This window comes from Dipodomys merriami, unplaced genomic scaffold (assembly GCF_024711535.1).
Source record: "Dipodomys merriami isolate MVZ:Mamm:240054 unplaced genomic scaffold, mDipMer1.0.p SCAF_924, whole genome shotgun sequence".
NCBI lineage: Eukaryota > Metazoa > Chordata > Mammalia > Rodentia > Heteromyidae > Dipodomys > Dipodomys merriami.
In genome coordinates, this window is record NW_027206540.1 from 235,001 (window position 1) to 247,500 (window position 12,500).

Here is a 12,500-nt window from a genome sequence, read left to right on the forward strand (position 1 = left end):
AGTCACGCCGAGCTACAGCACCAGGCCCGGCCAGCAGTGAGGAGCCAAGGCCTTGGGGCCCGCCGGCCACCAGCATGGACAGGCACCCCTGAGCAGCGGCTCTGAGGCCCTCCAAGGCCCTTGCGCCCCGCCCCCACCCCTTGCTGTACCGATATTTTAAGCCATTCTCCAGGTGAGGAGACTGGTGCCAGTGCATGAGAACCACCCTCGACACAACAGAAACTGCATGCACACATGCTGCAAAAGACACTCTTTGCTCCCAAAAGGAAAGCCAAGTGTTGCTATGTCCCGGTCCTCTTGGACACTTCCCAAGGGAGGAGGTGTTCCTACAAGCACACAGGAACGCACCACACGCTGTGGAGAGCCGTTTGGCGGTGGGTGTGGCCGTCTGCACCCACGCAGGTCGGCAGAGGCTCTCTGAATGCTGCCCTCCCGCCTACACACACCACTGGGGTAGCATAGGGCAAAGTAAGCACCTCCCGGTACAGGCTGGCCAGGCTCCCATGGGAGCCCTTTCAGCACCCTTCTCCTGTCCAGGAGACCCCTCTTCCTGGAAGATGGAAGGTAGATCACTCATGGTGACCCCCGGCCACATGCCTGCCCTCTTCAGGGCAGGGCTCATAGCAAGCACTCGGAAACGATAAGACATGAGTGCTGGTATCTGGTAGATAACAGGCCAGTACTGAGCTACTGTGTCTCTAATGCTAAAAGAGTGAACATGTCCCTCTTACTTTGACACAGAACTTGCTCACAAATGCTTAGAGCAGGACTCTTCCCATATCTGTGTTTATGAACACGTAAGCGCATGTGGCACATCCATACAATGGAATACTATCCAGGCAGGCAAAGGAACTGGGCCCCAACACACTCTACCATGTGGTGAATCCTGAAAATGCTCTGTGCTCGGTGAAAGCTGTCCAGCCTCAAGGGTTGCGCTGTGGCCTCTGCAGGTGTGAAATGCCAGAGAGACGGGCAGTAGAAGGGCAAGCGTGTTACAGAGCCAGGTACTAGCTCTCTGCCATCCTCAGCCACACTCGGAGGGCTGGGGGAGGTGTGAAAGGGATGGGGACGGAGAACGGGTACAGAGAACGGGTGCACTGGCCATGGTGAATTAGGTTGATGGATACACGATGTGGTAAAAACACAAAAAACCAGGGCTGGGAAGGTGGCTCAGTGGTAGAGCGTTTGCCTTGCACGCATGAGGCCCTGGGTTTGATTCCTCAGTACCACATAAGCAGAAAAAAGCCAGAAGTGGCACTGTGGCTCAAGTGGTAGAGCACTAGCCTTGAGCTGAAGAGCTGAGGGACAGCGCCCAGGCCCAGAGTTCAGGCCCCACAACCGACAAAAAAAGACACACACAAAAATTTACCTGTTCATTGTGGGGGAACTTTAAGACATGCACTAAGAGAGGGGCTCACCCTTCTAGGTTTGCATGTGATCTGACAATGTGGTGTTTGCAGTATTTGTGGAAGAACGCTAAGACCCACTGTGGGGCAGGACAGCGCCCAGTGTGGCTGAGGGATGGGCAGACAGCGCAGGGACAGGACAGGACCCAGTGTGGCTGAGTGACAGATGAAGAAAACATACTCCCAGCTAGTAGCTTCATTATGAGACAATTAGCCCTTTCCGATCTCTTTCAACTCCTGGTTTTATAGGTTGAACACAGAAAAGGAACATTCAGAGGTAAAGTCTTAAAGCCATGGCCAAGACTAACAAGCACTGGAATGCTTAAAAGCAGGGCCTTGAACACAGGGTGGTGGTGGTGTCTCAGAGCAATCAGCCCGCTCCCACAGAAGCTGCTGAGCCCCCAGTACCTACCCCAGACCCACAGGTACCTGGTCCTCCCTGTCTTCCCTCCCACCCTCCAGAGCTGCCATGCCCCTCTCCTGCTCCTGTCACCAGCCCACATAGGACTCGCCTCTTCCCCAGGCCTGGAAACTCTTACACAGTACCTAGCACGCGCCTTTTCCAGTACTAACTTATTTTCTGCATCCTATTGCATTCCTACAAGCCTAAGACAGGATTGTAGTACATCTTTTACTGTGGACAGTGCCAAGTGTGCAAATACCAGGCACAAGGCCACCAGAATGAGGCCAGGGCAGCGTCCTGGGGCAACAAGCCCACTGCCAAGTGGACAAGTGTATGGCGTCCCTCTGAGACCCGCCCCCCCCCCCGAGCTGGATGGTTCCCTTCGCTCTGACTCACCCACAGTGCCCAGCTGAGGCCCAGACCCAGGCAGACATCAAGCAAAACTAACCCGAGAAGCTACAAGAAAATGCCAAGCCACTTGGATGTGAGCTTCCCTGTGACTTTAAAGAGAGAATTTGCTCACCATGAAAATCACTCCAATCAGTTGTTCCCTATGCCCACAGACAAGCAGCAGCAGGACAGCAATGCAGCGTGGGCTGAGGAGGAAGGTCGCACAGGGGTAGATAGAAGTGGGCCTCCACAGAGCAGCCAGATGATAGCAAGCAGAGCCAGGGCTCTGCTGAGCTGTCGGCACAGAAGGTGAGCGCTGCCCAGTGCAGCTGGGTGAGGGCAGGGCACCCAGTGAGCCTCCCACAACACCATGCCACATGCTCAGGCCACCCTCTCGGATCACTCAGTTACCTCAGAACGCAACTGCCCTGCTCACCATGTGAAGAACGCAAAGAACATGCGTAGTGTTTGGATCGGGACACTCCTTAGCCAGATGCGCCAAGGGTGCCACCATGCCACCTGGTATACCATGAATAAGTGGGGGAGTCCTGCCCCTGGGCTTGGTGCCCTTGAAAAGCTCAGTCCTGAAAGGCCCAGGCTTGGGGGATGAGTCCATACTGTGACAGGAGCAAAAGAAATTACCAGAAGAAGGGTGAGAAGATACTGCCATTGCATTTAATATGCTTATGTAAAAACTTGAGGGGCGGGGGAGGAGGGGGAAAGCGAGGGAGACCATGGAAGATGCAACGTGGATCAAGATGCATACTCACACGCATACTCTGACTTACAGAACTGTCACCTCTTTGTACAACTGCTTAATTTTAAGTTAAAACAAAAAGCCAGGTACCAGTAACTCCCATCTGTAATCCTAGCTACTAGATCTGCAAATTGTTGTTTGAAGCCAGCCTGGGCAGGAACATCTGTGAGACTCTTTATCTCCAATTAAGCACCAAAAACAGCCAGAAGTAGCACGATGGGCTCAAGTGGTAGAACTAGCCCTGAGTTCTAAAAGGCCCAGGGACAAGCCAGGCACTAGTAGCTCACGCCTGTCATCCTAGCTACTCAGGAGGCTGAGATCTGAGGATTGCAGTTCAAAGCCAGCGCAGGCAGGAAAGTTTGTGAGACTCTTATCTCCAATTAACCACCAGAAAACAGAAATGGTGCTATGTCTCAAGTGGTAGAGCACTCACCTTGAGCTGAAGAGCTCAGGGACAGTGCCCAGCCCCTAAGTTCAAGCCCCAGGACTGGCAGGAAAAAAAATTTAAATTATATATATATATATATATATATATATATATATATATATATATATATATATTTACAATGTAATTACCACTGCATGATCACTGGTTGTGGCATATGAATCCATAAGAAGATCCATGTGGGCCTCAGGCCATAGCAATCCCTTCCAAGCAAGAGGGGAGATGGCAGAGATCAGAGAGGCTAAGAGATGGAGGCAGCATGTGGCAGAACACCCCACACACACAAATCCAACGCCATGGCTACGGAGCCCATGGAGGGCTCAGAGACACCCAGCCCCATGTGCTGGCAACGGGACTTCCATGTACATAAGGCTGTGATAGATATCCAGGACCAGAGAGTGGGGCTAGAGGGAAAGAAAGAATAGGCGACCAGGGCCACATTGCACCTTTAAGATGTGCTCTAAGCCTAGCTACTTGAGAGGCAGAGACAAGAATAGTATAGTTCAAGGCTGGGCCAAACAAGAATGCTTCCAAACGTTTATCTCAAAAACAAGCTGGGCATCAGCACATAACTGCAAGCCAGTCCAGGAGGGGCCCTAAGGCCCTATCTGAAAAACAAAGCAGAAGCCAAAGCACTGGAGGGGAGGTCAAGCGGTGGAGGGCCTGTCTACTAAGCACAGGCCTGAGTTCAACCCTCAGTACCACAGAAATTCATCCACCAATCAGTCACTTAATCTGCCCTTTACCATGACAGACACCAAGAACCACAGTACCCACTGCACGCACGTAGTCTGTGGTGTAAACTTTGGTACATTCTGTGAAGACTTATGCCTCACTCCACAGGTATATCTGAGTGATCCCATGCAAGTAGATTGTTCTGTGGCTTCTCTAGAGCACCAGAAAACCATTCTGTTTTCTGATTCAGGGAAAGCTCCACACCACTAAGCCTTGTACACTGTTGTTTTATTCCAAAACCATTCAAAGGAAAGAAAGGTGCATTTCCTACAACAAATCATTGGGCTGTTAAATAATAATTTTCTGAAAGCACTTTGTCCATTCAAGCCTTATAGCTCCAGGTACAGACAGCCCTCAAGACCTACCAAAAATAAAGGTGTGATGTGGATACCTTCTAGAACCCTAGTTGTCTGGCTGCGGGCTGTGGTGTGTCTCTGAGGGGTGTCCAGAGAGACCTTGTATCAGCCCCTCTGCACCAGCAGAGCCTTGAGTCTCCTTTTAACCAAGAGGCCTGGTCTGCCACTCCCTTGGTCTTCACAGCTAAACCATGCCAGTGTCTTCACCAGAGTGACCTGATGGGCTAACTTCAGGCCTGACTGCTTTGCTCTGCTCTTCAGGTGGCCACCTTCATGCTGATGTGCACTCAAATGGTCATTTACATGTGTCCCGCCTACAGCCTGCCCTCCCCCGAGTCCTGCAGTGCCCTTGGAAGAGCATGCTCTCCAACCAGAACTTGCAATCTGGGATGTGACCCCTGACAATGCTCCACAAAGCCCCAGGGTGATTTGGAGATGGGGAGCCCACCTCTGGAAGGAGCAGGATAGGAAGCAGGCCGGGCCGGCCAGCACTGTGCACATCTCGCCCTAGCTAAGTGGAACCAGATGACCCCTTTGTCCTTTGTGGAAGACAAATGGCCATGTCCTCATGACTACGTCTTGTCAAGCCGTCCTGAGGAGTCAATACCTTCACCTTGATGTGGAAACTTTGTGATTTATCAGTCCGTCTCCCCTCCCGGGCTGGTGCGGGCCCTTGCACACACAGCCAATCGGGGTGCAGGGAGCAGACTTGGTCACAGCCACTTGGAAAACAACCAAAGCCCCTTCTATGACAGACAAATGTGTCTTGTTAGCAACAGCCCAAAAGCGCTTGACTTGTACTAATAACAGAAAGGCCATGCTGGTCACCGTGGGTCTAAAGACGAAGCACCCTGTCACCAGCCTGGTTGGGAAATTAGCAAATAATGTTCTTTTCCTTGATAAATGGGTGACAGCTCCCTCTCACCAATCATTTTTAACATTTTGATGCATGCCTATGATCCCACTGGAGGGGCAGAAAAGTTTACTGGCCCTCAATTTTCACATGATGAATGGAACTCTCTAAATGTGCGATTTCTGTATGAGGTATAGTTCATTTTAAGCAATTCTAGTAAATGGGTGTCACTGATTAGGACAAATAGTCTACTTGTGCCATAGCACAAACGGTATGTCTCATTCTCCTGACCTCCTTCGAGACAGGAGAGAGGGAACCTCAGGGACCTGGGAGGCCTTGTGTGGCCTTCTTTAAAGGGATACATTATCGAATGATACCGCCAGCACCCACTTCACATAACTAATTATGGCCGAGCGTGGTGCTCTACCCCACCAGGAATGGATGGCAGGTGGGGACCTGCCCTCTCTGCCTTTTGAGGCTCTGCCTCTAACATCCTAACACCCCAACAATGGCCACTACCCGCCCGGCCCCCGGCCCCCAGTAACAGAGCTAAGGCAGGGGTACACACCGCATAGTCGATGTGAGAGAATTCCCATCTGCCATCCATATTTAGACAAAATGACCAGAAGCAGAGGGGAAGCCAGTTGCAAGGAGAGATTGTGCTGTTTGCGTCATGCACTGGCTGGGTGAAGGTCCACTTCTCGGCAGGCCTCATGATGGCCTGAGCAGACAGTGTAGCCCCAACTCTGTCAGGCACAGTAAATAACTTGACATAGAAGCCAACAGATCCAGAGCTATGCATCCTCTTAGGGATGGGCCAAGAATGACGCTGAGACCCAGACTTCCTCAGACGCCTGCGCACTGACAGCTGGAGACTCATGAAACCAGTATGGATGCAGCCGTACCCACAGTAAGCCATCAAGGACAGTGGGCAGCTGGCTGCCTCTCACCTCCCTGGCTGTTCTTGGCTGACACGGCCACGCCACGTGCTAGGACTCATCATGATAGAATGTCTCCTGGCTATGTCCACATTTGTGGCTAAACACTTGCTGAAGTAATCAGGTGGTTTACATTTAAGGAAGGCATTAGCATTGGGTTTAGCAGAGTGAAAAAGATGATATGATTTGTGGGTGGCAATTAAGAATCATTTGCTCTGTGGATAGAAGCGATTTGTTTGAAAAGCCCCAGCCTGGGAGAGAACAAGCTGGAGCTGGAGCTGGAGCTAGAGCTGGAGCTGGCTGTGGGTTATTGTGGGCAGTTATTGACTCGTGGTGCAGACAGAGCTCCAAACACACAAGCAATCCTCCCACACTCCCGAAACACAGAGACCCTGTGAGGTGCAGAAACGGCCCGGGGCAGAGTCAGAGCCCCCTGCACATGGCCCAGCCCGCAAGGCACAATCTTTCATTACAAAAAAGAATACCAGGAGAAACATAAAACACTGTATCAGAAGGAACACCAATTGCCTCTGACTACTAGATGGGTAGGTGCTGCCCACCTGACAGCAAACGTGTGACGTGTGTGTGTGTGTGTGTGTGTGTGTGTGTGTGTGTGTGCGCGCGCGCGCGCACGCGCACGCGCGCGGTACAGAGGGCAATCACTTTATGTTCCTCTAGCGCACACAATGCAGACCTGGGGCTGGGCCAGGTATGTGCTGTGTGTCCACCTGAGAAGTGTCCGCTGCTGCCTGCCAACATCTTGTTGAGTGACTGGGCTCAGTATGTTGCAGGAGAGGCGACACGTTGACTCCCGTAATTTGTGATAATTTCTTTAATTGAGCAAAAGAAATCTCTAAATGCCAAGGGCAGGAGGCACTAGGAGCAGCCCCCTTCCCCTCGCCTTGTCATGGGTGGAGTCAAGCCACCACCAATGGCCTCCATTCTTCGGTTTAATACGAAGCCATTCTGTCAAGTGACAATTTTAAGAAAACAGGAATACACATGCCTGTGGCCTAATGCTTCACACTTGAAAACATGTCCGTAAAAGTAGTTTTCACGAGAACATAATTTCAATTAGAAGCATACAAATTCCAATCTGTCTTAATCAACTAACACCATAATGCTACTATTCTAATTAAAAAATAATTTCTTTTATTACTCTTAACCGTTTGATGTATTTCTACTAGTGAAATTATGAATGCAAAACTGCTCAATTTGCCCACACTGTGAGTTTCCCAGGTAAGATATCCCAGCACTATTTTAATTATTATTAAACAGGCAAATGGCACACTATTAGACAAATATTGAAACGAGCATTCACTTATTAATTTGCACATTCACTTTTAAATGCGGCAAATATCTCATTAATTTAATTTTAGGTGCCCACCAGTTTATACTGCATTTTACAGTCTAGAAGGCAATTTACTATTAACTGGCAATTACATACACAGTGATTGTTAATTCTGCTCCTAAGTGCTAGCTGCTTGGAAATTGTGCTCTCTCCCTCTAATTTTTGACCTTCTTACAACAGGGGTGAGGCACACTGGGAATGCAAAAGACTAGTGCGGAGGAGCTGGACATGTCACTTGTGACTCATTCTTTTAATTCACCATGCTAATCAACTGAGCTGCCACAGCCTCCCAAGGTAATTGTGAGTGGAGTGCAGTGGAGAGCAGTAGGGGCTGGTGGGTGGGCTTGGCCTGCCTTCCCCTTCTGGGGGGAAGAGGCTAAGCACGACCACTCTGAGTTGACTAATAGGGTCTGGGTCTGAAGAATCTAGCGCTCAGGTCCCTGTAAACAACAGCTCCTTTAGATGCCTGGCGAAGTCCCGCCCCGCTTCTGGCAGGCCAGGGGGAGGCCCCTCCTCAGTGCAGGTTCATTATCCTGTGGCCCAGCTGCACCCCCCCCACCCCCCGCTGGCCTCATGCCGGGAAGGTTAAATGTGAGGGTGTCCGGCAGCCTCCGGGGCCTGGGGACACTGATAGGAACCAGACGCCCCGGGGACGGCGCCCATGTCGGGACATGCAGAGGGGCTGGTTCAGTTTTCAACAGGGAGTGCAATTCTTGGTGATTACCTCATTGTCCCCATCCATTTGAGGGCAACACAAATCAGACAGAAGCTTCCAGGCCAGACAGGTTACGACCCCCCCCCTTTCCTCTGCTCCCTGAGCGTGTGAGCCCAGGACCCCTTTGCCCGCATTTGAAATGTATATTCCTGCTAAGGATCAAGGTGTGGGGGAGACAATGAATTAACCTCCAGCTAGAGAAAGCTCAGCTGCTGCGTGGTCTCCTTGAAAATGCCCACGCACGGGCACGACTGTGGGGGAGGAAATCCCTGGCCCTGGTCATGTGGGCCATGAGGTCCAGCCAGCCTGAGGATGCACTGGACAGACAGGCCGTGTAGACACGGAAGGGGAGCCCGCAGGCATGCTGGCGTGGCGGCAACCAGCTCAGAGTTGGTGAGGGAGGCTCCCCCTCCTGGAGAGGACGCCCCCCGGCCAAGGAGGGCACCCTGCCCGGACTGTCCGGAGGACCAGGGGCTGCGAGGGCTGCCCCTCCCGACCATGGGAGCCAGCTTCCCTGACACCTGCCAGCTCCTCCCACTCCCGCTCCCTGCACACCTGCAATTGTTTACAAGTGTTCAGCCCAGGACCTTTCTCTGCAGCATGGGGAGAAAGAAGGGCAAAGAACCCTCAGTGGATGGCAGGCAAAGGAAGAAGGAGGTGCCGGACCTCTCTGCTCTCATATTTCCTCTAAAGCAAAGGTGCCCATTCCCAGCCACCATACCACTGGGCAGACATCACAAAACAACCTCCCATATGCAAAGACATGAACTTGGAATCCACTCAAAGCTTCCCTGAGGACCAGCAGATCTCCAGACAGTCTTACTACCCGGGAACGGTGGGGGACCCTCATGGAGACTGGGTCAGGCTTGGTGCCCGTGGATACGTACTCACTGGGATGCCTCAGCCAAGTCTGACCAGGCGGATGGTAGAGCTCACCCAGGATCTCACCCTACACTGGTCTTGTCACAATACAAGTGCTAAGATACATCATCTCCACCACTAAGGAACTCAGGATTTGGCCAGGTTCCCCATGGGCCCCAACAAAAGCTCAAAGTCAGTAACTTTCCACAGGGGTACCTGTTTACTGAGAGGCTGATGTGTGCCAAGCACTGTACAGAAGTTACACCGTTCCTCACCAAAACCCCATGTGGAGAAAAAGAGAGACTGGGACTAGGAGAATCTGAGAGACACATGTCCAGGTCTCAGAGCCAGCACCCAGAGGTACGAGGCTGTTCTGGGTGCTAACCAGGGTCTCTGCATGATAGCGCCACTAAAGCCCGAAGTCCATGGCCAGAGCCTCAGATGTGTAATCCCAACACCAAGTTACTGTGAGGTTCATGAGTATGTGCACCACAGGGCTGCAGCTCCTATGTGGAAACGGTCCTGTGACGAAGATGCTGGTAAGGCTCCCAGGGCCCCAAGTGGATCTCTCACCTTCCCCAGGAACCTGGCATCTACAGAGGTATGCTGCCCCTTTCTGCACACAGCAGCACTGACTTGTGGGAATGCACACATGCTCTCCACTTACAATGGAGTAACAAGCCCAGTGTAGGTTAAAAATACCCTCAGACAAAGAAGCATCCAATGCACCTTACCCACCACACATCGTGGCTTAGCCTGACCTACCTCAAATGTGCTCAGAACACTTCCAGCAGCCCACAGTGGGGTAAAATCACTCAGCACAAAGCCTGATTTATAACACATGGTTCAACAGTTCACATAACTTACTGAACACTATACTGAATTTGAAACACGGAACAGTGATATGTGTGTGCTTCTGCCATGATAAGGTTGAGAAACCTGAAGCTGACACATCTGGACTCTGGGACCATCCATACATGAGTGTTTAAAAGCATGTATGGTCTTCTCTGTCATGTCTTTATTTCTTAATATACTAGGGGTGTCAAACTCTGAAGGAGCCACACTCTGGCAATCTCTGGATCTTACAGGAGTCCAAGAGTGTCTGGGCTTCTGCAGTGGGCGCGGGACACACGGTCACTTCAGCTTTTCACCTGCCTCTCCCACAGTCCTTCTGTTGGGGGCTCCTGGTTCTGTTTGGGTGAGCACCCGTTTGGCTGGGGGTGCTGGACTGTAATCCAGGCACATGCCTGGGAAAGCCCTGGACCTTCCTAAAGAGAGAACCAGCTGGGAATGCCCACGACCTCCTTACCTGCAAAGCAGAAGGGGCCTGGGCATCCTCAGTGTCACCCGCCTGCTGGACAGAGGCGAGGATGGCACCCAGTGGAAGACCAGACCTGCTCCAGGAGGCACTGGGGTAGTGGCAGCTCAGGGACGAGGCCCAGCCCTCCCAACCTGGGTCCCCAGCACAGACGCCATTTACCCGCACACTCCTCTCAGGTTCCTCAGGGTCCCAAACACCAGCACTGGTCCCTCCCACCCTCCTACCTTTGCCAGGTTTCAACAGGTGATTTCTAGCATCATCAATGTCCCTCAAACATGACAGTTCGGGGAGCTGGCTAGGACTGGAAGCCCAAACACAAACGTGCCTTGGGGCGAAGCTTATCTGAGGCACTTCTCAACAGCACTCTCAGGGCAAAGCACTGTATAAATGCCTGTAGGTAGCAAGCCGCGGAGGTGCGGAAGCACGGAAGCCACCTCTTCTGCTGACCTGAGTTTGTCCAGCCCACTCAAAGAACATGATCCTCTCAGAGCAGCAGTGCCCTGCGGCGGTTAGGCCCTTCGGTTAGAGAGTCCGCTGCTCACGGGGTGTGCCAGGCCATTACTCCCCCCCTAGCCTCGGCGTGGGAATGTGAACAGGTGTCTATCTGGAGCAGAAGCCCCACCCCACCCCCCATCTGGCCAGGCACAGGCATCTCCTCTGAGGGAAGCAGGGATGGTCCTGTTACAACTCCCACCAACACACTCAGCTCTATACCTGGGCAGGTATAGGCCCTCAAAGGGGAAGGAGGGCACCAGGTACCAGGACTAGCTAGTCCCATCCCTCCCCAGCTGTGTTAGATGGGAACCATGCAACTGATAAGTACAGCCAGGAACCCTGCCCCTGCCTGTGCAGCCCGTGACCCTCCCAACCATCTCCCACCAGGCAGGAGCACCCACCACGGCCCCACAGACGCCAGCAGCTCGCACTCACCGGTGTAGACGAAGCGCCCGGGTGCACCTTTGCAGAACTGCTTGGACTTGTAGGAAAGGGTGACCTCCACGACTCCGGGGATGTGCCGGGGCGGGGTCTGCACTCGGATGGCGTGGGGAGTTATCAGCTACAGAAACCACACAGGAACAGGCGCTCAGCGGCACTCGCCCTGAGAGGCGGACACTTGCCAGTTGGATATAATTGCCAAAATGAGCACAAATTGGACCGTCGTCCTGGAATGCTCCCTCCTAGCTGCCACCCGCCCAGAGACTCGGGGCCTACGGTGCTTTAAGGAAAATATCTGCAAATGATCCTGGGTTTTAGTTTGCAGGAAAGGCCACAGGGCATCATGCATATGAAAATTGCCACCATATGTCTCCTTAAAAAAATGCTTCTAGTAATTCTAACACTAATTGTTCCAGGATACTAGGGACCTCCTACAGCCGGCTGTAAACCCAAGGGCTGCGGGGTGGGGAGGCGGGGCTGCCTGTACCCACTCACATAAGCCAGTGAAGAGAGACCTCACAATAGGTGAGGCGATCTGGAGAGAAAGTGGCCCTTCGAGGTGGACCGGTCAGGCGTCAGGCACTTACCTCACTCCACACCAGCATAGTTCCAAACACAACTTGAAGGCCGTCGAAGAAGTTGTCTCCGATTATGATCACAGTGGCACCCCCCGTGGTCCAGCCTTCACTGGGACTGATGGCCTTGATGCACGGAGTAGCTGCTCACACAAGACAGAGAAGACAGACCTCAGAATCCAAGCCGCTGAGGCCGGCCGGCCACCTGGCTTGCTGCAAGTCCCGCTGGCCGCCTGGCGAGGAGAGGCCTGCTGCTCCTCCAGACGCAGCAAAGGGCAGTCATAGACCAACACCTTGATATGTTTAAAGCAAACTATTAAATGTTTCATAAAGCAAAGGCCGGGCTATGGAATACTAGTGAGCAAGAAAAAAAATGGCTTGATATAGCAAATTATGTGTCAGGGCAAATATGACTATTACAAATGATTAAGCATCGCATGCATGTGGCATGTCGATTT

General features: G+C 52.3%; 1 protein-coding gene across 9 annotated transcripts in view; it reads right to left on the reverse strand.

Moving 5' to 3' along the window:
- The window catches only part of LOC138821663 (transcription factor COE3), a 120,367-nt gene that overhangs the window by 19,002 nt on the left and 88,865 nt on the right, over positions 1-12,500 (reverse strand). For all 9 annotated transcript variants that reach the window (XM_070014112.1, XM_070014106.1, XM_070014109.1 and 6 more), the window contains exons 9-10: positions 12,055-12,185; positions 11,462-11,588 (exon numbers count right to left, since the gene is read on the reverse strand). In XM_070014112.1, the coding sequence (XP_069870213.1) occupies positions 11,462-11,588; positions 12,055-12,185 (258 nt within the window). The remainder of the gene's footprint in view (positions 1-11,461; positions 11,589-12,054; positions 12,186-12,500) is intronic.